The 24,865-nt window shown below is 38.9% G+C and overlaps 1 protein-coding gene across 1 annotated transcript in view; it reads right to left on the minus strand.

The window, feature by feature from the left end:
• Positions 1 to 1,182: 1,182 nt before the first annotated feature.
• LOC126252767 (dnaJ homolog subfamily C member 1) overlaps positions 1,183 to 24,865 on the minus strand; it is a 32,998-nt gene continuing 9,315 nt past the window's right edge. Inside the window, exons 5-8 of the mRNA XM_049953692.1 lie at positions 20,772 to 20,903; positions 14,826 to 15,150; positions 8,567 to 8,800; positions 1,183 to 2,179 (exon numbers count right to left, since the gene is read on the minus strand). Of these exons, the coding sequence (XP_049809649.1) occupies positions 2,087 to 2,179; positions 8,567 to 8,800; positions 14,826 to 15,150; positions 20,772 to 20,903 (784 nt within the window). The 3' untranslated portion in view covers positions 1,183 to 2,086. The remainder of the gene's footprint in view (positions 2,180 to 8,566; positions 8,801 to 14,825; positions 15,151 to 20,771; positions 20,904 to 24,865) is intronic.

The raw sequence follows: 24,865 nt of genomic DNA on the forward strand, positions 1-24,865 counted from the left end.
GTGCTGGAAACTATGTGAGATGGCAAATGTTAGCTTCACTTAGGTAAAAGGATATAATAGGTTCACTAGTAATTTAATTTTTGGCCACATAAACGATGAAGCTGCTGCAGTAGGGGTTACAACTTTGTGTGAAATTCTAAATATGATTTAACCATATGCTACTTGCAGATATGATAAAAGACTGGCTATGGGGAAGCACAGCAAACAGCCAGACACAAAATGCAAATGGATTAATTCACCCAACAGTTCCTTAAGTCGTAGGAATTCCACACACATTCAGTACTTTAGCACCTTTCTTTTACAATATTTAAGACCTAAATTTAATATTGCACATTTTCGCAAACAGGTCGATATTGTTATGATAACTTTTCCTATTGTTATGATACCTTTTCCTCATATGACAATGAGGATGACACAAACATTCTAAGTGCTACAGACAACATTAGAAGGGGCCAATCCTCTAACACAAACTTGTGAATCGAGGTCATGATGCAAACGTGTGTGTGTGTGTGTGTGTGTGTGTGTGTGTGTGTGTGTGTGTGTGTGTGTGTGTGTGTTAACAATGCAAGAGCACATATTTTATGCCACATTCTTCTCTGATTCACTGTCACTTGCAGAGGTCCATACCTAGCACCAACAAAATGCAGGCAGTGTTCTGAATAAAATCATTTCTTAGGGTTATAATTTACATATGGGAGCTCTTTGACTTTACTGTTTGGTCAACCCAAAAGTGTGTGTGTGTGTGTGTGTGTGTGTGTGTGTTTAAATCCATTAACATGCCATGATCTCTGTTAAAGTAAGAATTCAATTGTTTTGACATTTCAGTGGTACTGATTTCAGAGGATGATTCTGTATTTGATAATGATGAATGATTTATCAACTTCCAAGTGTGGTTTACATACAATCAGACATATCACTTAAGTATGTACTGTAGTAGTTTGGATTTAAACCTTGACCATACCTTCCAGTAAGCAGTGACACTGAAAAATATCTTCACTGAGTGCAGCCATCCAAGTTAAATTCCTATAGAATATTAATTGTTATGTAAGAAAATTGATGCCTGTTGTCTGGGCTGCATTTCTTTTGAATTCAGAAACCAAGCAATAGTTGTCAGGTATTGTTGAAAAAATTATTGTACACAGGTTTCTACTTATGTTGTTATTTTTTATTTGGAGCACACAAGAAAAATCATTAAATAGTATTAAATAAAAAAGGCTATTCCAAAAGTATGTTGGCATACTTTTATATAAAACTCTCAGATTCTGTTTATAGAAAACAACATAAATAAAAATTTCCAGTGCAATTGACAAAAGCTGGTTACGGACAATGTGAAAACTGAAATTTTGTAATCATTAAAATGAGCAGTCTTTCACTGCAGTAGGAAAGAACAGCTGATGGAATTTCAAACTGGACATGGATATATCAATTGCTGAGAAACCAAGATTAAGAAGAAGATTTTTGCAGTGGAGCAATGGGGAAACTTCAAAAACAAATAGTAACACTATATGGTATGTAAAGTGTTTACATATTCATTAGTGACATGTGTATCTTTCTTCTGTACAAGCATAAACATCTGACAGTTCTTCATGCAGCCCAAGCACATTACATTTTCACTATTCTTTGATGCTGCAAAATAGTAACAATCATAAATTCATATATGTATTCATAGTTTTTATAAATATGCTATTTCTTTTTGGTCTTTCCTCAAAACAAATCATTCAATAGTTAACACAACTAAATGGTAATTACACATTGTTCATTATGTACATAGCCTAACTATTCTTTGTTAGGAGTTTGCAGTCAAGTCACACTTAAAATGTACACATCTCTGAGCTTCAAAAAATTTCACAGACAGCAAGTTCACAACATACATCCACACATTAGGAACAATGATACATTTTTTCAATAGAGCATTCATAAAACGTGATACAAACATAGTTCAAGGTGTACTACAATATAAAACAGTATTCAATCATTTGTGTATAACTTAACTTTGTTTTGTAGTTTACAAAGAAATGTAAATGCCCGCAAAACAGGAAGCACCTGAAATAATACTTAAACAATAGGCTGCCTCCATGGATGCAACCTAAGGTTCTGCCATTGGCACACATTCTGCAGTATTCTCCTTTTTCTTCTTTACTAACTCCACCAGTTGTCTATAACGATACATGCACTCTTCCTGTAAAAACAAAAAAAGGTAAAATTTTAAATAATAGTTATCACACAAAATTTCGAAGAGTGTGACCCAAAAGGGAATAACCTTAATTTATCAATGTAGCTCATTATTATTCTTTTATCCCTGTAATGCTATCGATTTTCATAAAATACTATTTAACAAGATATGAACTGCTGTCAGGTATTTGGCTAGGTGGTGTCACAAGATGGTGCCATATTTCCGCAAGCTAACTTGTCACCATTCTCAGGTGGTCATGATGACTATCTTCCACTGGGCTCTGTCTTTTATACCCCTCTCTCCTGCTGTCCATCCTGTGTCCACAATGCTGGTGTGCGACTCACCTGGTATGGTGGAGGGGCAAATGATTTACACGTTTGCAGATAAAGAATCCTACACTGACGTATAGAAAAATAAGAAGACTGTACACTGTTTTTAAAGACACACAACAGATTCTAGACATATAATTGATGCACCATTGGAAAACAGGAGTAAGCAATCCAAGGCTGTAGGAGCTCCAAGATTTTTCTTCAATTTCTCTTAAGTATCGGACAGAACATTAAAATATGAAACAGGTTTCGGTTTTTCTGGATGGCTAGCTAACTTATTTGTGAAGGATGTAATCTGACTAGTGACAATGATCACATGTATTGCACATGTCTCTACTTTTAGCCTGCATCCAGATGATATACTTCAACAGTGACTTGACTGTTGAATATATGCCTTTTCCCAACTATGTGATATACTTTTTTAACTGCAAATCCTCAATGCTAGAGCTCAATTCAGCATCAACTGCTATTTGTGATGCACCACCTGTACGTGAGAAAGTGAGTTACAGCATGTTACTAGTGCTCCCAGAAGTAGCAAAAGATTTCCTCAATCCAATCAAAATAGGACTACTTCCCTGACTTGTGGAGGGAAGACATTCTAACAGTTATTCTGAACAAAGAAAGGATAGTACTTGCCCAAGTCAACATCATGGTCCTATCTTCATAACTTGCATACAATATCTTTGAGTAGATGATAATCCCATATCATCTACCATATTTACCCACATATAAGACAAACCCCCTATTTTCAAGAAGCTTCTTGAGAAAATTTATTTTTAACATATTCTGATTAATCAAAATTACAAACTGTTTTACTGACAAAGTATCTGCCAAAACACTTAACATTATATTTATTCTAAATCCATGCCATTTATTCATTTTGATAACATGAGGAGAAATAAAGTAAACAAAAATAAATCATTTACATTAATTTGCACACCATTTTCTTTTACACATTTTTCTCTTATTAATCCTGTCGTTTGTGGTATCACCATTTTTAACCATCAGCTTAATAGCACAGCCGTGAAAGAAGTATCCTCGTTGTCACAAACATTTGGATGTTTTTTTCCAAATATGTTGCAATTTTTGATGTCGTGGTTAACTGTGGGACCTGGAAACACAGCTGATTTTATCCAAATACATATCGGATTTCACTTCTATACTAATGTGAAAATGTCATAATGTTTCTTGCTTCCAAACATATTGGAATCTGCGTAGAATCAGCAGCTGACTCACCCCTTTCATTCACAGTGAGCGTTGACAAAATTGCAGCATAAAACATGTAAGAACACCACTGGTGACTAGATAGACTTTTACCGTCTCCTGCAGACAGGAATACTATTGAGTATTTGTCCAATTTTAAAGTCAATTCAGTTTCAACCACAATCAATAAAGGCACACTGCAATATAAACATGGTAGATGTTCCTAAAAATCAAAGTAAGCAATGTAGATTCCCAAGACTGGCAACATGACACACTTTGCTACCAGCTCAGTCCACATCTACATTGTGAGGTGCATGGCAGAAGGTACCTCCCATTGTACCAGTTATTAAGGTTTCTTCCTGTTCCAGTCACATATGAAGTGTGCACTCATTTAGTTCTCAGCCAATCTGGTATCACTGCTCCCCCTCCACACTTCTGTAGTGTTTACTTGTGCAAATGTGAAACACTGGCTGCAATATCTTCTCCCATAGAAATAATACATCGCAACAGCAATTAATGCACGAATAAAAGATCGCAATCACAATTCAGTCTAATTGCCAAATTTTCCCTCATTCCACTATCTACTGATGTCTTTTGGACTATCACCAGACAGGTCTTGCTGCTGTATTTTTTTCTTGTGACAACAAGTCAGTCAGTTTAATATCATTTATTTGTTTTTTAGACATTTAACTCTGGATTAATTTACACTCTCGTTTCAGCTGCATGTCACCATCATAATGTTGATTAAAATTTGGTAACAATTTTAGTCAGTGTTCCAATACATGAAAGTAACCAAATTTCTCGCCTGAAACCCACTTAGTAAAACATTAGTCTCTCATAATCAAATAAAATATTGATCTCAGTTGTGAATCATGTAATGTTTCCTGAAGAACAACATTTCCACTTTTTAATGTTACCTTCACTTAAAAAGCAGCAACAATGTTTATAAATGGTATCCATACGTGTATGAGAACTTTTATTGCAAACCTTTTCAAATATAACAAGAGTTTGTAAGTTGATAGAATTTAGTGCTATTTCCTCCTGTATTTCACAAAATTGTGAATTTTTAAGCAGAGTAATAGATTGTTGTAGCGGCTGTTTCATAATTTCTTATGTATCCATTGCACTACTGTCATTCGTTTCATATATCACGTGACTGTTCGAGCAACATTGATACTATATCAAGCGCTTCTTCATATAGAGAAATCTTGGCCTGTTCATATGCCAGTGTCACTTGTCTGTCCCTGCCCTTTTGAATGCTTCAAAATAAATCTGCACACGACTTCAATATCCAAAGCTTCATCTATACATGTAGGAAGACCCCTATATACTCTATTAAACAATCTAAAAACGATAACCTCAGCAGCAATAGTTTAATCTGCTAATATAAAGCAACCTTGTATTTTCTGAATGATGAATTTGGGAAAAAACCTTGCCTTATAATCTGGTAAATATTGTATGCCCTTCAGCACATTCAACTCTAGTACTGGTTGAGGAGATGATAGACCCAACTGGTTACCAAACCTTAATGAAGTTGAAAATTCAACAGGCTTTAATACACGAAAAAGCCTATAATACCATTAGGGGACATAATATTATCACGTAACCCCACCAAAAGTGCTTCCAGGGATGTTAAGCAGTATTTGTGTGGCCCATCCTGTTTTGGTGATGTTTCGGGCACAGAGTCAAGAAAGTGCTAACAGACTGGTTCTTGTCCCCGAGAAAGTGTTCTAAGTATGACCATCCTTGTCACAACCAGCAACATCACAACATCCATGATAAAGGAGCCAGTATAGAGGTTCAGAACTGGAGACAACTTTGCTATATTTTGACATTAAATGCTCACTTCTGCTTTCATCTTGCCGGCACACAAGACTTGTCAAAATATTGCACCATCTGGATGAAGCCATCTAGCACATACCCACGAGCAGTTAAAAAAATCGTTGTATATTGAGAAAATTTAAAATCAAATGTTATTTTCTCTCTCCTATAAACAGAACTTACTTTCTCGTTTTCACTGCCCGGAAGTTTCAAATGCAGTCAGCATCAGCTGTGAAAGCTTACACTGTATGATAAAGTATGATGTAGTAAACACCATATATTATACTTTCTAGCTGTCAAGGGTACTTTGTAGTCTGTCTTTGACCCCTCTTCTTAGAGTTTCCCACCCACCACATCTTGCATCCCTGACAAGCCTTAGCCTACTTACTTGCTTTGCTTATCTTTTCTCTTTTCATCATTCCACAAATACTAATCACAATCACACCACAGTCTTGAGAGAAGAAAGACCACTAAAGAATTATACCACAAAGTTCAGTATAACATAAGTTACAAATGTACATGCTGTGAAGTGAAGTAAAAGCAATGACACAACAGCTTCATTATGTTAGTAGCCCTCACAGCCGCTGCACCATGTGCTTCACACATCACCTAAATTGAGGTGGGTCTCAATTCTGAGTATTTTCTCTCCATTTCAGCATTAGAGCAACTAACATGTATTAATGTGGGAGAATAAGCAATCACACATGAAGTATGCCTTACAGAATATTTGCCCATTAGATAAACAAGGAAAGAAAATAGTGAGCTAAAATCACATTAGGTGTGCCAAACGCACTAAACAATTCTACATCATAATTTCTTGCCAGATATAATCGAAAACGCACTGAGAACTGGGTGAATGGTTGAACTGAAGATCACTTGGCTGTACATCATACAACACACAAATGTGAACACCATCTCCCTTCAATCTTTCTTTGTTGTCTGATAGAATAACATGAGATTTAATAGAACTTATTCTTATAAGGCTCAACATAGTCAAGAATTACAAAAAGCCATCTTAATTTTCAATATAAACTGTATTTGCCCAGTTCACGTGCCATTTTAATGATGCAGTACTAGGTTGTACAACATGTGTGTGAGAAACCACCTAAAAACCAAACGAGGCTGGCCAGCTCACCAGCCCCCATCATTAATCTGTGAGATGGATTCCATCTGGGCCAGGCTCACCTCTCCATGTCGTGAAAGAGGCATGTTAAGTGCTTGGCTATCTGGACGGGTCGTAATACATATTGTTGAACACAGTTTAAAGTAAGGAATGGCATTACCACAGTTAATGATGGTAAATATTTTGAAATATCAGGCACTGAACTAGCACAAATCATCATAAAGGATCTTTTGCATTAGCAATATCTTTTAAGTTGCTACAAATGACCACTAGATGGCATTGACTACTGTTTTACAACTGCCTGTTTGTTACCATGTGTTACTGTAAAAGCAATGACAGCTCAGAGATTAGTTAAGTAATTTACTTAAAATGACCTTTGGTGGAAGTTTCAAATTAAGAGTTTTGTGATTTTTGTCACTCCTTAATATCAATGCCTAAAATAGTTTCATGTAGCTTCAGAAAAAACTGTTTACAATTGGTTTGCAGAATTTCATTTGGTCATGATTCCATCAGTGACAAATTTCGAAAAGCTTGACCAAATTCTGTCGTCCAAAAATCATGAAGCTGTGCACAATGTGACTGAAGAGGATCAACATGTGATTTCCCTTGAGCTAGGAACATCCTAACACATGTTAAAAACAGCAGTACACAGACTTTGCACAAAAATTTCGCTGTGAAAGATGCCTGTATCTGTTCCCGATTGGTGCCACACTACCTGACCGAAGCTCAAAAACAGGCTCTTGTCAAAAATTGACAGAGGCTATGCAAAATCCATATGCAACAGTGTAATAGGACATAGAATTTTGATATGATTGTATACACTGGAAACTAAGCAACAACCATTTGTTTGGGAGTTCTAACAGAAGACTACCTGTTTGTTTGCATACACCAGACATGTGACCACAGCTTTAGAGGATCAAAGGATAGTTAATGCCAAATAGTGTACAGTTTGTTTGCCACAAGTTACTAATGAAATCAGGAAAAACAACAACAACAACAACAAATCACTCATCATCATGACAGTGCCAGCTGCCACTCTTGTCAAAGAACCGATTATCTAAAGAAGATAATACTGAATTAAGATATCACTGCCCTATTCACTTGATTCATTGCCTAATGACATCTTTTTGTTTTCTTATGTCTAACAAAATTTTGTGGATAGCAATTTTCATCACTAAAAAATATGAAGAATCCTTCCGAAACCATGTGTTCAAGGTACCAACATCAGTAGAAAGAAGGTTTCTAAAACTCATTCAAATGCATGCATAAGTGTGTAAATTTTGAAGGTGAACATTTTGAAAAATAATAAAACAATTTATACAAAGAATGTTTTTCTTTCCCAATTTTTTGTAGGAACTTTAAAGGCAATCCTCTCATACTGAGCACGTAATGGTAGTATAGACACCTTTTTAGGAAATTAACTGAATTTCTGAACACAATCTCAACTCCCAAAAATAAGACAATGTCAGGTGAAGACATAAGTATCAGCAATGAAATTAGTAGCATCCTTCAAGGTTTTTTCCCCATCAATGTCGATAAACAGTGCAAGAAGAGTAACTAAAAATTCAGCATTAGTAATTTATCACGTGGTTAACAATATAGACAGGAAATCTGCAAAAACAGAGTAATCAGTTTTGCCCAAATAATAAGAGTAAAACCAGGCAGTGAAAAAGCCATCAAAATACAAGTCTTAAAGAAACTGTTTTAAAATAAAATGTAAAATCTTTCAAGGTAATGCTAAATCAAAGATGGTATTGTATGACTATGACAACAAACACAACAACAAGTAGTAATCAATCAATTAATTAAGTCTTATGTGCCAACAGCTACCTAGAGAGACATTTTTCTGAAAATAAATAAATAAATAAAAAGTCAGAAAGATTGTGTAACCTACTGCTCAAACATTAAAAGACTCACTTTCGTCTTTCCTGGAACACATTTCGCAATTTTCTCCCAACGATCTCCCGATCCTCCTTTAGGGAATTTTGTAAGAGCATTTTCAAGAGCTTTTTGTTGTGGCTGACTCCACTCTGAGGCAGCTGGCAGTGGTGATTCTGCAGCACGCGTTTTTGTTTTCCGAGGGAGCTCTTCTGTTGTGACCTGCGGAGGACGATAACCCTCTTCTTTCACCTTCTTTGCCATATGTGCCACCTGAAATAGAAGGGATATAAATCAAACAGGCTGTATAATGTATGCCGAACATCTTTTTTAACTTCATTCTGAACCAGAACATAACCTAAACAAAAAAGAAAAATTCTCTTCGTAAAACTATCAAATTACGAGGCAGACACGCTGGCCTGGACCTGCCAGCCAGGAGAAAAGTCATACTGCCAACAGGCCCCCATGAAAGTATATCTACTGTCCTAGCTTTCAGAAGTAATAGTTTCAACAATGGAAAAATCCAGGATGGAATTTAACAATATTATGAAAATGATAGTTGCTACTTGCCATATAGCAGAGATGTTGAATTGGAGAGAGGCACAACAAAAAGACTGTCAGAAAATGAGTTTTCAGCAGAGATTGCATTTGTGTTTTCTGTTTCCGACAAAGGCATTGTTGGCCGAAACTCATTTTCTGACAGTCTTTTTGTTGTGCATATCTGCGACTAAGCATCTCTGCTATACGGTGGGTAGCAACTGTTCTTTTCAGCACTAATAGTTTCCTTCTCAGGATTGCAAGAGATTTAGATTGGGGAAGGTTAAAAAGGAAAGGCAGGACACTTAGGCCCCAGGATGAGAGATTGGAAGAACTTGGCAGAATAAATTATGTAATTTATTTTTTGATAAATTTAAGGTACGTGTATGCAGTCGGTTGTACACAATGAAATCCCTGTGGCACCATACCATATCACACTGCTGGAGCAGCCACAACAAATTGGTGCACCTTACTCATACAGCAGCATACCGTAATGTTATTTGTTTTCCGTTGCTACCGAAAATGAATTATAGCACACTACTCCACTTTACCAATGGGCTGGGTCATTTTGCTTTGGTTCCTGTAGTGGGATGTGAACACAATATACTATGTTTGAACAAGAATCCACAACTTAATCAATTAAAATAACTAAAACTGTTTGTGCTACGCATCTAGAGGCTGAAAGAAGATCTACAAGTCAGAGAACAAAAGGCAGCTGCAGCATTCAAAATGCAGACTATGAAATACTGTATTTATGAAGATATATTTTGTCAGTTGAAGATGGGTGAAAGCTCAGAAACACGTCTTGGCATACAGCAAACTATACAAAAAGCAGCTCACTGCAGTTTTTCTGCAAATAATTCTTTGTTGGATTTCGAAAGGTAAGAAAAGACTGTGGCAACAACATAATGGAAGTTGAGTACATGAGATTCAAAAATATATAGAAGTGGTTTGATGCTTACAGCTGATGATTATAATCAATGGAAAAATGTATAAGAGGCTTTAATGCAACAGTGGATGCCAGACAGATGATAATTATGACAAAAACCAGGTTCAATTAGACAGAAGTGATTTTGCAGTTTTTGCACATCCCTGGTTTGATAACTCTAACAGTGTCTCAGAAATCATATTTGCAGCAGCTGGGCAAAACGAATTATAACTATGAAATCGAGGTACTGAGCTGAACAATAATTTAAGGAGAAGTGAAAGTATGTGGTTTGGGCCAGTAATTAGGACAGAGCAGATAAGAGATCTCCCAGGGCCCATTCACGGCAACAAAGATCCCACCTACATCCAACCAAACCCCCCCTCCCAGTTGAAGAAGATGCCACACCACACTGTCTGAGCTCAAGCACTAAATCAGAATGCCAAGCAAAAAAATGGAAAATAGGGTGTGGCAGAAAATGGGGCTAGTTACATTTAAAAGCAATTAGAACAGAGTAAAAGAAAGATGACCAAGGCAATTGGCAAAGGAGGCAGGGTCGAGGCTGCTCCAACCCTAGCTGGCAATGGGACAGGTCCTAACTCAAACCACCCTGACCCTGATAAACTACCGTGTAACAGTGTGACTGTAACAAAGGTAATATTATATAAATTGGCATTTTGCTATGTTCTTTTCCAATCATGGATAGTTGGAACACAATTGTGCAATACCTTAATTTTCCAACTTAAATAAGTACTTTAAGAATGTGGCACACAGATCACTGTGAATTCAATACAGAAAGGTCCAATAATGCCATTCTTCAGGCAGCACTACACAATAACTTCTGGGCTACCATCATCATAGCCAGTCCTAACATGTGAAATACCTTTTCCTCAGACTTGAAACGAGTCCTTTGCCATAAACACTGTCACACTAATATGATTAGACAGAAAGCAAAGAAGGTGCAAGGGGGTAAATGAAACATTTACATATGAGGACTTTGAGGCCGGGCTTGGTGTGGGTTGCGGGTGTGGAGAATCACTAACAACAAACATCCCTCATAAAATCAAACAATGGAAAATCCAGGATGGCTTAACACAGGGGTAGTCAAGCTTTAGGCTCATGGGCACAAGTGCCACAGCACTCAGCCTTGCTTCATTTTTTCTTCCACTGCCACACCACACTGTCTGATCTCAAGGAGCAGGAAAGGAAGAACTGCAAACGCACACCATTTAAATCGCAGTACAGTCGCACTGCATACTACTTAGTTTTATATTTTACATTTCTCTATAACACAGGTCACAAACAAAACAAATTATTAGGATTAATTAATTATTTTTGGTGTGCTGAAGACAATTTTTATCTGGTACAAACAGTAGGCATACAGACAGACGCAGACAATTTCTCTGAGTTTTGCACACAAGTTGCCATGTAATCTTGACTTACATAGTTTCATAATCGAAAAACGATTTTTCATGTGAGTATTTCTATTGAAATATAGTAGCACTTTTGTAACCTCACTATGGAGACTTCGAAACTCCACTTGAGGAAAGCAATGTAGAAATCCCAAACAGTTTTAATGTAAAAAGATTTGTCATTATAATTGGAATTACCTTGTAGGTCAATCAGTTACATCTGCACATGCACAGTGACAATTTCTACAAATGGCAACCAGTCTCAAAAATAGCTTGGAAAAAGATTTGAGATTGAAAGTGTCCTCAAAATCTTTATAAAACTACCCTTGTAATTCTTTCAAGGCAACAATGTTCTTCAAAACCATCTACAAGGCAATTTTCTTTTTAAATGCATCCCTATCAAATCAAAGAAGTTACCTTGCAGTGTCTTACTGTGGGCAGTGTGCAATCGAGTCCACTTAAAATGCAAAGTCTACACTCTTTCCAGGTGTTCTAATTTTCATTGTTGCCTGCCTTTGTCCTTCAGAAATTCAACAATAACAAGTTTTACATCGAAAGAACATTTCAGGCATCCCCCATAACTTAACCAACATACTTTGCAGTAACATATAACGTCTCCATACTCTCTGTTCAGTTCCACTAAAAACTGTTGCAACTGACAATGAAGCAATGCATGAGACTGCAGGAATTTTACTATTCGTATCATCAATTTCTCCATGTACTCCAAGTTTGCAAATTTAGCACAAAGTGCTTTTTGATCTATAGAACAAGCAATCCGGATTGTCGGTCATTTTAATTGTTTGCTCTTTCATTGTCAACTAAGTCTTTAAATTATTTCTGCATAGTATTGTAATTCTGTTTCTTAGCAAATATATAGTACCTGACATTTATACGAATCAAGAATTCTCATCCCTCTCTTCTGTCATTCCCACTCATTTTAAAGAATTGCAAAGATAGATCACTCGACTGCCTCCTTCTCGGGCAAACAGCCACTGGACCTTCACACCATCAACAAATAGCTAAGATTAAACAGCACTGACAGTACGATTCTGTCAAACTCAAAAGAGTTGCACCGACCGAAAAATGATGCACAACAATGCTAAATGAAATGTCGCACTGTTCCGTGTACTTCCAAGAAGGACCGAGCAATGCCAAGTGACAGGCAGGGCCACCTACGGCCTGCACAGGCTGCATGTGTGAAGTTTGGCAAACCATGGCTAGCCCTCGTTTAACAACAATAAGAAATGGATAGATTACTTGACACATAGAGGAGGCGTGAAGAAGCAGAAAAGCACACTGAAAGATATTATAAGCCATCAGGCAGAGATCTTCAGGCGTACGGACAGACATCATCCACCCCCTCCACCCCACCCCACCCCACCCCACCCCCCCTCCCAACCCCCCACCGCCACACTGCCACGCATGTGTAGGTATGTGTGCAGATTGACCCGTAAGGAAGCCTGAAATCTATGTCAGATTGAAAGCTAATAGTTACTTTGTTATTTGGCAAACCCAAGGATCACAATACCATAAGAAGAAGTGTGGATAATTACTAAAAAATTCAAGCACTCATTCAGAAAACAGTGAGTGGCTAGAGGTTCCACATGTTTCACTTTATTCTTTATTATCCCTCCTGCTTTACATGCTACAGCATTACACACTGAAGTTCCAAAGAAACTGGTACAGGCATGCATATTCAAATACAGACATATGTAAACAGGCAGAATACGGCACTGTAGTGGGCAACGCTTACATAAGACAACAGGTGTGGCGCAGTTGTTAGATCTGTTACTGCTGCTGCAATGGCAGGTTATCAAGATTTAAATGAGTTTGAACGTGGTGTTTTAGTCGGCACCCGAGGAATGGGACACAGCATCCCCGAGATAGTGATGAAGTGGGGATTTTCCTGTACGATCATTTCACGAGTATACCGTGAATATCAGAAATCTGGTAAAACATCAAATCTCCAACATTGCTATGGTCCGAAACAAATCCTGCAAGAACATGTCCAACGATGACTGAAGAGAATTGTTCCACATGTCAGGTGCGAACTATTCAACGAAACATCATCGATATGGGCTTTTGGAGCCAAAGACTCACTCAAGTACCCTTGATAACTAAACAACACAAAGCTTTATGCTGGGGCCTTCGACACCAACATATGACTCTTAATAACAGGAAACATGTTGCCTGGTTGAACAAGTCTTGTTTCAAATTTTATCGAGCGGACGGACATGTAAGGGTATGGAGACAACCTCACGAATCCATGGGCTCCGCATGTCAGCAGGGGACTGTTAAAGCTGGTGGAGGCTCTGTAATGATGTGGGGCATGTGCAGTTGGAGTGGTATGGGACCCCTGATACATCTAGATATGACTCTGACAGGTGACACATATGCAATCATTCTGTCTGATCACCTGCACCCATTCCTGTTCATTGTGCATTCCGACAGACTTGGGCAATTCCAGCAGGACATGTCCAGAATTGCTACAGAACGGATCCATGAACTCTCTTCCGAGTTTAACCCTCATAACATGAGCGGGAGCGCGGTGCACCTTGTACACATGAAAAGAATAGGTTTCCTTATGTTACCAAGGTAAGTCATGTATGGTCAAAATCACAGTTTAATCTTAGTTTATTTAAACAAGGAGAAAATAAACTTTCATAATATGAGCTAAACTATTGTTTTACTAAACAATAATGAAATAAATTTTCACTATAACTCTGTTGCCAAGGACAAGTGTTAAAGAGACAGTAATGACGCAGTCGAACCACTAAGCAGTGCAGTTGCATCAGATCTCTGTCAGCTGCTTATTCTGAAATTATGATTTCAATTTTATTTCCTACTATGACATAATTTTTGTCTATATTTTAGTATCAAATATCTGTACAATGTACATCCATGCTATGAAATCTCTTTTGGACTTGTTCTTAAATTTTACAACTTATCCTTAACAAAGACCTGATACGTAGCCGTCATTTCGCCAGCTATCCAACACACTGTGATTGTTCCCTTGTAAGTGATACACTGTTGTTTGGCTCTTAGGCTTTTAAAATAAAGTAAGTAATTTATGTTTGAGTCATAATAATGAGCCAGTTGACATCAATAAAAGAAAACTTTTTCTAAGAGGAGATCAGATTGGCAAGAAAACAAAGCACCATGCCATCCTCCTAAGAACAGATTTTATAAAATCAGCCACAGGTTTGTTGCTCTGTAGGGTCACTGTGTACAAAAATCACCTCTTGCAGACAACAAGCAATCTCTCTTACCTCAGTCACTTACAAATGAAATGATATTGGTTCATGAATGTCTGAAAATACTGAGCTGTTATTCAGGTCTTCCTTATGTTTATAATACATTTTAAGAAGAGTTATAGATTATGCACCCTTCTTTTTCACTAAACAAGTACCTCGTTGAAGCTTACCTCTGCTGCCGGCCTGTGCATCGCAGCGGCCACTTTTTCCCAACGCTGTGGAGTGCCTTGTGGATATCGTTTAAGCTGACGAGACAGCTCAGCTAGATCGTCATCGGTCCACAGGCCACCTGATATGTAAGGTGCTACTGTATCTTCTTCCTGGGCTGACAAGTCATCAACTGACCCAGAAGATTGAGCTGTGCTCAAATCATGTGGCAGTTCATCTTCAGCAGCTAGTACCTCAGGAGGGGCAAATTTGGGCTTGCGGCGACGTGGGCCCCTCGCAGCAACTTCACGTACTTGCATAACAGGTTCTTCGTCCTCTTCCTCAGATCTTTTTGAAACAAAGACAAAATGTTGCACTGGAGAATAGTTTTAAAATCTGGTGAACAGTGAAAATTCACATCATTCACAATGACACTATTGTGAAATTTTTTTCCTGACTGTGTTACTCGGTAAAATCTCAGTAAAATATATGCTCCAATAATTCCTTTCAATTGTTTCATATCCAGACCAATGTGTGTCCGATTCCCATTTGTGGACACCTATCTCTTTAGGTATTCAAATGCAGTCAACATTTTACCATTCTTTAAATTAGTATAGACTTAATGCTGACAGCCAACAAATTTAAAAATTATACAGTATACGTAAATGAAGGTACTTAATCACACATCTGCAGATGTATAGTGGGTGACAAATTTATACACACACACACACACACACACACACACACACACACACACACACACAGACAGACAGACAGACAGACAGACAGACAGAGAGAGAGAGAGATGTGGGATGGGGGGGGGGGGGGGGTTGCCAGCAACATCTTCTGTAGGTAATGTATAATGTCATGTGACTAGGGCCTCCCGTCGGATCGACTGTTCGCAGGGGGCAAGTCTTTCGATTTGATGTCACTTCGGCGACTTGTGTGTCCATGGGGCTGAAATGATGATGATTAGGACAACACAACACCCAGTCCCTGAGTGGAAAAAATCTCCGACCCCGCCGGGAATTGAACCCAGGCCCTTAGGGCTGACATTCTGTCGCGCTGACCACTCAGCTACCGTGGGCGGATATCATCTGTAGTAATATCAATCTGATAATCCATATGTGAGAATGCAAAGAAAATCCATTATTTTCGAATAGGGACATGAAAAAATATAGCCCACAGAGGCGGAAAAAATGATCTTGGACTGAGTAACTGTGTAGTGATGCTCTAAAGTACATGTAGCTGTTATGGTACTATGAATCCTACAATCAAATATGTATACGAGTTCTTATTATATTATGAAGAAGAGTTATAAGTAACCCCACTACTATAAAAAGTTTGATTCTGTCAAAGCAAGTAAAAATTAAATGAGACATAATCTAGTGAATCATCTCTCTCTCTCTCTCTCTCTCTCTCTCTCTCTCTCTCTCCCCATCTTTGTCTACCCTTGTCCTTCTCACCAGAAGGCCCCTCTCATCCTGCAGTTCGAGTGGCCAGCCATTCCTTTTTTATGTTCCCCAATGTGTCCTCCTCCGTGACGAAGGAGCTGTTAGTTCTGAAAGCTAGGATAGTACATCACCTTTACTTTTATATATGTCTATCGGCAGCATTATACATTTGGCTCCTGAAGGTAAGTACAAATAAAAACAATTTATGAGATCTAGCAAACATTTTAAGATAGGGACCCTGGGTTTGCAAAGGCACGGACGCTTAATCTCACACCCGTCTCCACTGCAGGATTTTAAAAATGACGGACTTTCATTCAGTTTTTATCATGATCTGTAGTCCCATAATGCAATTCCAGAAAGCATGCTATGATTCTGCTGAAGGAAACCGAGGCTGGAGGTAGACGATCTCACTTCCGCAGGATGCTTCACAAAACATTTGGACAAACAAAAACTACCAGAGGGCAGGTGCTTTTTCAGACTGGAACTCAACACAGGAAATGAGGGATGAACTGTGCAGAAGTAAAACCGAAAATAACTATTTGCACATTAGCAGAAGAGCTTTGGTATGGTCAAAATATGTTAACAAGGTTTGTTTTCCAGTCACAACACTATAGTGCTGGATGTGAGCGCTATGAACTAGCTGTCAGCCATGAGCGTACACAAACAAGAATTTTGACTGGTAGAGAGGACGAGTAGCGCAGGGAAACAAGCCCTCTTGCAGGGCAGCCAGCCTATACCTGTGTTCTGCGTTTCTGCAAAGCCAGACCTTGACACATGGCCCTATGACGAAATGCCAATCGCTTCTGGTGTTTCGATGGACATTACTGAAAACGTGATGGGCCAAGATTAGTTTCTTCACTCATTTCAAATTAAGAAAATGTTGAGCAATGCGCAACACAAAGCAACAAGTAATGGCTACCACACAATTGCTTCCTGATGCTGACAGGGTGGTAAACAAGGTAGTCCAGGTCAACCTCAACCAGTACTTGATGCAACCACAGTATAAAACATCTGTCACCTAGAACTGCCACATTAAACTGTCTCCTTCATTAACTTTTAAACTTTGGCTAGGAGAAAAACACGCGAGTTTCTTTCCTCTAAGATACTACGCTCAACACTCGAGTCCCTATGTTGCATTACAGCATTTGTACCATATACAGACCATTCCACTGCATACAACTCGCATGAGAGCAGAGCATCAAGTGCACCAATACGTCATCACATTTGTGCACTTTTTATTTTGCAATCATGGTCTTACATGTTTGTCTTAAGAAATTGGGCTTCACTAGATGATCTTCACTACTAGTGAATGAAAACTAAGTAATTTTTCAGTATTTATATGCAGAAAATAAAGCTATTGCGAACTATCTCTGATAAAACAGTTCATCTGGGATCAACTCACTATGAAACAGCATTTATAAGGTAATTTAGCATTTTCTTATTTTGAAGCAAAATTCACATCTGTATTCACATTTATCACAAATTACGGACTTTTCAGATCCCTATTTATGAAACTGCAGGGGACAGGTTTAATTAGTTGCCAGAATTGTAGACACATGAGGAGATTCTGTTCCCACTGCTGTTAATTAGAAAGTTCTTAAAAGCATTATACACATATGTCCTGCTAGAGTTTTAGTTTATTACTGCATGGAGCAAGTGCTATTAGCAAAATGAACATGTTAGCTAAGGCTTGTAAATGATGTAACATAGCTTTACAGCTTTAAATAAATGTGAAATAAAATGTTACTATGATACATAAATGTGAACTATATGAGCACAATATTGTAACCAATAAGCGAGTGCAATGGAATGAAGAACGAAAATAATTTTGTGACAAACAGTATTTTACGATGGCAGGCATTTTTAAGCATATACAGTGAAACCCTGCTTTTACACTTTTCAAGGGACTTCAAAAAAATTGTGTAAAATGCAGGAAAGTGTAAAATGTGGGAAATAACATTTTAAGCTACGAAAGTTACGTATCTGTTACCCCCTTGCATTTTCACACTTTATGTATGATATGTACACACAACAGGCATCAAAAGGCTTCCAGTGTCTTGTTTATTATCTAATAAAAACCGCTGATGTAACTGGAACTGACAACTGTTTGGGAAGTAGGAACGTTTGGCTCAATTACATAAGCCATAATCAATGTTTTTGAAAGCCTGCAGCTGTCATTCATTATTTAAATAATAAAAATACTGCACTAGTTACTTGAATACGTGTTAGTCTGCATCTCTTGCACTGTAGTCATCTTTTTGATGTTATCAGGTACTGTGCCTCCTCACTAATGTCGCACACCACACACATACAAACTACACTCTCATTGTTTGTGCAAGATCACAAAAAATACATATGTAAATACTGCACTTGACAACACGAGTAAATTCTTGAAACACTTTTTGCTCATCATGCAAACAACACATAACCAGTGCTGTGTTAAAGTAAAAACATTTGAGGAATGCAAAGTGAATAACAGTGTCTACTAGCATTCCAAGTGGTCAAATGACAAAACGTGTTAAATATGGTTTGACAAAGGTGTCACAACGATCACAACAATCACAAAACTGCACAGTAGAGAGAGTTTGGGAATGGTTGTGATTGGTCATGACATCTTTAATCGAACGAACCTAGTTACTCCCATGAGCCACCATGTCAAGTAGAGCTTAGTGGCGGCGGGAGATACGGCATGAATTGTTCCAACTCTTACATGTTTACCAGTTCAAATTGGCCGAGTAGAGTGCCCTGGTAGCAAAAAACTTAGCCACGTAATATTTGTAAACACTACTGGATGGCCAACATCAAGCCAGAGTCATTTTCTTTCTTCATGAACATGTTTTCACAATGCGTAAATCCCAGGAAAATTATTAAAATGTTGACACAAAATCAGATGTAAATTAGCATTGTGGAAATAGGAAATTTGACGGGAATGATAAAAAAATGTCATAAACGGCGGGAAAACATTAATTCCAGGAATGTAAAAGCGGGGTTATACTGTATCTCTCCATAGTGCCTTCATAGACTCCAGAGTCTGTACTTCAAAATGTACTGTAGCACATTCACTGTTTCCCTTACAATTTTTCACTGCTCATACTGCATTATCTGGAATCATGTACTACTGATATTTTCACAATGTACAAGGCAAATACTCATAAAAATGTAGAAACATATACTCATATAACTGCACATGATGGAGGTAAAACATTACAAACGTTAATAAACTCATAGTCCATAGAACACATCTGAATGTCTTTCCACTTGGAAGCTCCTAGCAAGCATTTAATTGACTATTTTCACATGGAAGTTTGCTAACACTTGCACTGCAGTAAGGAATGAACAGTGACTATGTGAATGCAGATAGACAAGTCTCACTCCATGTGAGGCACTGCAGCTATGTACTGGGCAACACTTTAGGGGTGGTGGTCTATCACTGTAACAACCAGTTTTCAGTTCTATCAATTTTTTCATCTGCAGTTTAAACTGACTGTTAAAACAGATCAGAATAACCAGTTATTGAAATAACCTTTCTTTATAGCTGTTATTTCCATAATCAATGACGATGTCAAACAAAGATTAAAAAATTATAATTCAGGTGAAGAGTATGAGATCTCAATTGATATGGGGTTGAGGCTGTGGCAGAAATTTGTCTCAGTATCTCTAGCAAAGATGGCAAAAGTGAAGGAGACAGGTGTGGTAACTGTGTGTGCAAAAGGTCACATGCCGATTATTTTTCTGCATCATCACTCTTGGATGGAATCAATTTTTCAGCCCGAAGCAATCACAACATTAAGGATTCAGTTATTATCCCAAGTTTACAGTACGTCAACAGAATTATACATATGTCAATCAAATTTACCTGCTCTCCTTGTAAAGTGCCACTGTTTCGTCTGTGCACCCCATTTTCAATCTTTTAACACAAATGGAACACTGCACTTCATTCCTACCACTCTTCGTAAAATACTACCAAATTAGGAACGATGCTATTCTCCAATACAACCAATGTCCAACGACAAAGGCGAGGAACTATTGTACAGACCAAGTGTGGGCAAGTCTTTAACAATGCATGTATATGCATGCCACCTAATAGGCCAGGCTTCACCACATGGCACCAGGTACATTATTGTCTCACCAGTGGTGTACTAATTCTGATGTCATATGTTTGTTTCTCGTTTTGGTGTGACTATTGAAATAACACTAATTGCTATTCCTATTTTCTACAATAACCAAGTATTTCAAAGCAATGGAAATTTTACAAACAAACATTGCTCTTTTTAAAAAAAGTTTTATTTAAAAAACAAAGAATTTTTGCACGCTGTTACATGAAACTGATGTGCCTGTTTTTACCTGGTTATTAGTAAAAAATTGAAAGACCTGTTACGACCAAGACCAAACAAATACCAAAAATAGCAGTTATTCAGAACCAAAATACCAGTATCAGTTTTAACCAGTAAGTTTTCCCATCCCTACCACACTTCGCATGACTTTTCGACTCTTTATTAAAATATTGTTACTCACTCAGCTGTGTCTTCCTCTTTCCTCTGCTGCCGTCTTGCCAGCATGTTCTTTATCAGCAGCACACTCTGTGGACACAATGTCAGGACAAACCACAGCATCCTTGGTAACTGGAATGGCAAGGTGTCCCAAACCCTGTCATCAAAATAAGAGTACACTAATAATAAATAAAAACAGAAAACCAATTCAAAAACAAGTGTTAAATTGGCAAAGACAACTACTTGGACAGTTTATCTGCTTCTTTGCAAATTTTTAAAAAATATTTTTATAGTTAACTTCAATTTTGCTTCTATCCCTAAATAACTAGTACATAACATTTAAAACAAAACACCATATCCACTAAAGTAGTTCTGTGAGCTCGCTAATGAGGTCTCATGATACATTTCTGTTTCATTTATGACATCTCCATCTAGAAACGTAGAGAGTAAATGAAGAAAAGAAAGCAAAAACATTGCCAAGTGGAATAGGAAGCTAAACTCTGAGCATCAGAAACTAGTGGTTTGTACTGCAAGGGAAGTGAAAAAACAACTATATGTAAACAACTACTCTGCAATTTACAATTAAGTGTTTGGCGGAGGGCGCATACAACCACTATCAGAGTATTGCCCTACTGTTCCACTCTCAAAAAGCATCTAGGAAAAGTGAACACCTCAATTTCTTGTCCAATCTCTTATTTTATTATGACAGTCATTTCTCCCTATATGTGTATAAAACTCACAACTGCCATCGATACTACTTCTTTGAATCTAAGGCACACTAGGCAATGTTAACATATTAAGGAAGAAATGGAAATACCCTTAGGAAGCAGTCCAGTGAGTTTAAAAAAAGATAATATTTTGCATATATTTTTGTTCAAGATTGTTTGATGCTAAGAGTTCTAGTATGTTATTGCAAATCATTTACCCTTCATGTGGGCTTCAAGACTATTGCCTGAAGAAACTATTTAGTATAATTTCAGATGATGTTTTATGCTTAGCACCAACTTTAAACATGTATCTTCAACATATTGGAGGCAGGGGGGTTGGCAGTGGAAGCAAGTAATCACTTCTTTACCCAAATGGTTGAGCCGTTCATTCCCTAAGATAACCATGAGACTTGGTGCCTAGAGAAAGAGAACTGAGCAGCAAGTAGGACTAAGTTCAGCGGGCAGGTCACGAAGAAAAATTGTTCAAATGGCTCTGAGCACTATGGGATTTAGCTTCTGAGGTCATCAGTGTCCTATAACATAGAACTACTTAAACCTAACTAACCTAAGGATATATTAAAAACAAAGATTCCATGACTTACCAAACGGAAAAGTGCTGGTAGATAGACACAATAAAAATCACACAAACACACACACACACAGAGTTTCAAGCTTTCGCAACCAACGGTTGCTTCGTCAGGAAAGAGGGAAGGAGAGGGAAAGATGAAAAGATGTGGGTTTTAAGGGAGAGGGTAAGGATTCATTCCAATCCCGGGAGCGGAAAGACTTACCTTAGGGGGAAAAAAGGACAGGTATACACTCGCGCGCGCACACACACATATCCATCCACACATATACAGACACAAGCAGACATATTAAAAGGCAAAGAGTTTGGGCAGATATGTCAGTCGAGGCAGAAGTGCAGAGGGAAAGATGTTGTTGAATGGCAGGTGAGGTATGAGTGGCGGCAACATGAAATTAGCGGAGGTTGAGGCATGGTGGATAAAGGGAAGAGAGGATATATTGAAGGGCAAGCTCCCATCTCCACAGTTCTGATAGGTTGGTGTTAGTGGGAAGTATCCAGATAACCCGGACGGTGTAACACTGTGCCAAGATGTGCTGGCCGTGCACCAAGGCATGTTTAGCCACAGGGCGGTCCTCATTACCAACAAACACTGTCTACTTGTGTCCATTCATGCGAATGGACAGTTCGTTGCTGGTCATTCCCACAAAGAAAGCGTCACAGTGTAGGCAGGTCAGTTGGTAAATCACGTGGGTGCTTTCACACGTGGCTCTGCCTTTGATCGTGTACACCTTCTGGGTTACAGGACTGGAGTAGGTGGTAGTGGGAGGGTGCATGAGACAGGTTTTACACCGGGGGCGGTTACAAGGGTAGGAGCCAGAGGGTAGGGAAGGTGGTTTGGGGATTTCATAGGGATGAACCAAGAGGTTACGAAGGTTAGGTGGACGGCGGAAAGACACTCTTGGTGGGGTGGGGAGGATTTCATGAAGGATGGATCTCATTTCGGGGCAGGATTTGAGGAAGTCGTATCCCTGCTGGAGAGCCACATTCGGAGTATGATCCAGTCCCGGGAAGTATCCTGTCACAAGTGGGGCACTTTTGGGGTTCTTCTGTGGGAGGTTCTGGGTTTGAGGGGATGAGGAAGTGGCTCTGGTTATTTGCTTCTGTACCAGGTCAGGAGGGTAGTTGCGAGATGCAGTGTAAAAAATGGTAACACCCCGAAACTCCTGAAGTACTGGGGTAACAGGTGACAAAGGGTCATAAGGACGACAGACTTGAGGACCTTGAAATAGATCAGTGCTAATTTGTGGGTTGGGTACCAGCCATGGATAAGACCCAGAGCAGCTCTTGACTGTTGGCAGCCCAGAAGACTACAGAGCATGGCCTACATCTTGGAATGAAGAGGCATATGTTCTCTGGAATGAGACACATTGCTTCCACCATTTCTTCTTGCTGCATTCAGACAGCGAGCCTTAGCACAAAATCACTTAAATTGATATGACTGGTCTGTGAATCCCTCAGAACACTGCAGGGCTCTTCCATGATCCTGAATAGATATTGCAATGTCTTTAGTTCACAGTGGCATGGGCCAGCGTTGGAGAAAGGGGAATAGCAATGCCACCAGCATAGCTGATTGCAACAGAGATGTTTAACACAATCTCATCAGTGCAATCTGTTAGAGAGGGGGTGAAGATAAACGCAGAGGCACACTGTCAGTTGGCTGCTCAAAGCAGCCAATGAGATAGTCTGTTCATTTGCCATAGGCAAGGAAGCAACAGGATCACTGAAAAGTTGTTACAGTCACGAAGATCATAATGTAGTGACCAATGCAGTGAAGAGATGGCAGAAAGAGATCGTTAGATCGATAGCTGAAGGGTGCCCTGGGCGGTGTTGAAGGGGATAGGAGTTCCATCATTGAGGCGGTACAGTTACTGGTCTGTAAGAAACTGGCCAACTAGAAGGCCTCTACCAGACAAAGTGGTACTCCCCCACAGGGAGTCCATTGGTGGTGTGCACTGAAATGCCCAAGTAGGAGAAAATAGGGGGTGTTGTGGGATTAAGACGGTCAAAGGTAAATAAAGTCCTGTCTGAAGGTATGTAAATGTTGCAAATGGTGATCGCTGATGTCTCTTGCACTTTCATCGCTATTGCTTCCTATGTGATACAAAGAGAACCTACTCACTGATCACATCTATGCAAACCAATTACAGATTCCTGCAGCAACCCTGTCATGGCCAACAGGACTGACAGAATGCATGATAACCATGATGCATTGGAGAATAGTCATCTGTGAAGTGCATTTCCTGTAGGGCAATGCAAATCGCAGAAGAGAGGGAAATAAGGTGTGTAATTCCAACAGGTACAGGTGATGGTAATATCCACTACATTTCCACTGAATGATCATGTTACACATGTTCAGATTAGGTGTCAAGGGCTTAGGAGGACTCGTCATGTCCCAAGATCACTGTGAGTAACCAATAGGAGTCTAACCACATCAATGAGCATTGGTTCAAAATCCGATGGCGCGGGGGATCTGGTGCCTCCAAGACACCAGAATAGCCTTGTCCTCATTCTGATTCTTCTCCTCTTCCTCCTCCACAGCCTTTGGTGGCTGGGATTCTTGCCAGAGCCCATCCTTGACAAGTGTGGGGCCAGATGAAGAGAGTACCGACATGTCTCAGTTCCTACAGCCCTTGGCTGGCACTGGCCCTCTGATCTGCGGGTTTCCGGGTAGACATGTCCCAAGTGCCATGGGTGGACATTGGAGGAGGAAGCTGCTCCTCCAGCCAGGTGTGGGAAGTTATTCTCAAAGACAGTACCATGGGCCCCCCAAGAGAGGTGGTCAGTGGGACACCTGGTTTCAAAAAATTTGATGCAGTGGAAATTAAT

The sequence above is a fragment of the Schistocerca nitens genome, chromosome 4 (assembly GCF_023898315.1).
Source record: "Schistocerca nitens isolate TAMUIC-IGC-003100 chromosome 4, iqSchNite1.1, whole genome shotgun sequence".
NCBI classification, from domain to species: domain Eukaryota; kingdom Metazoa; phylum Arthropoda; class Insecta; order Orthoptera; family Acrididae; genus Schistocerca; species Schistocerca nitens.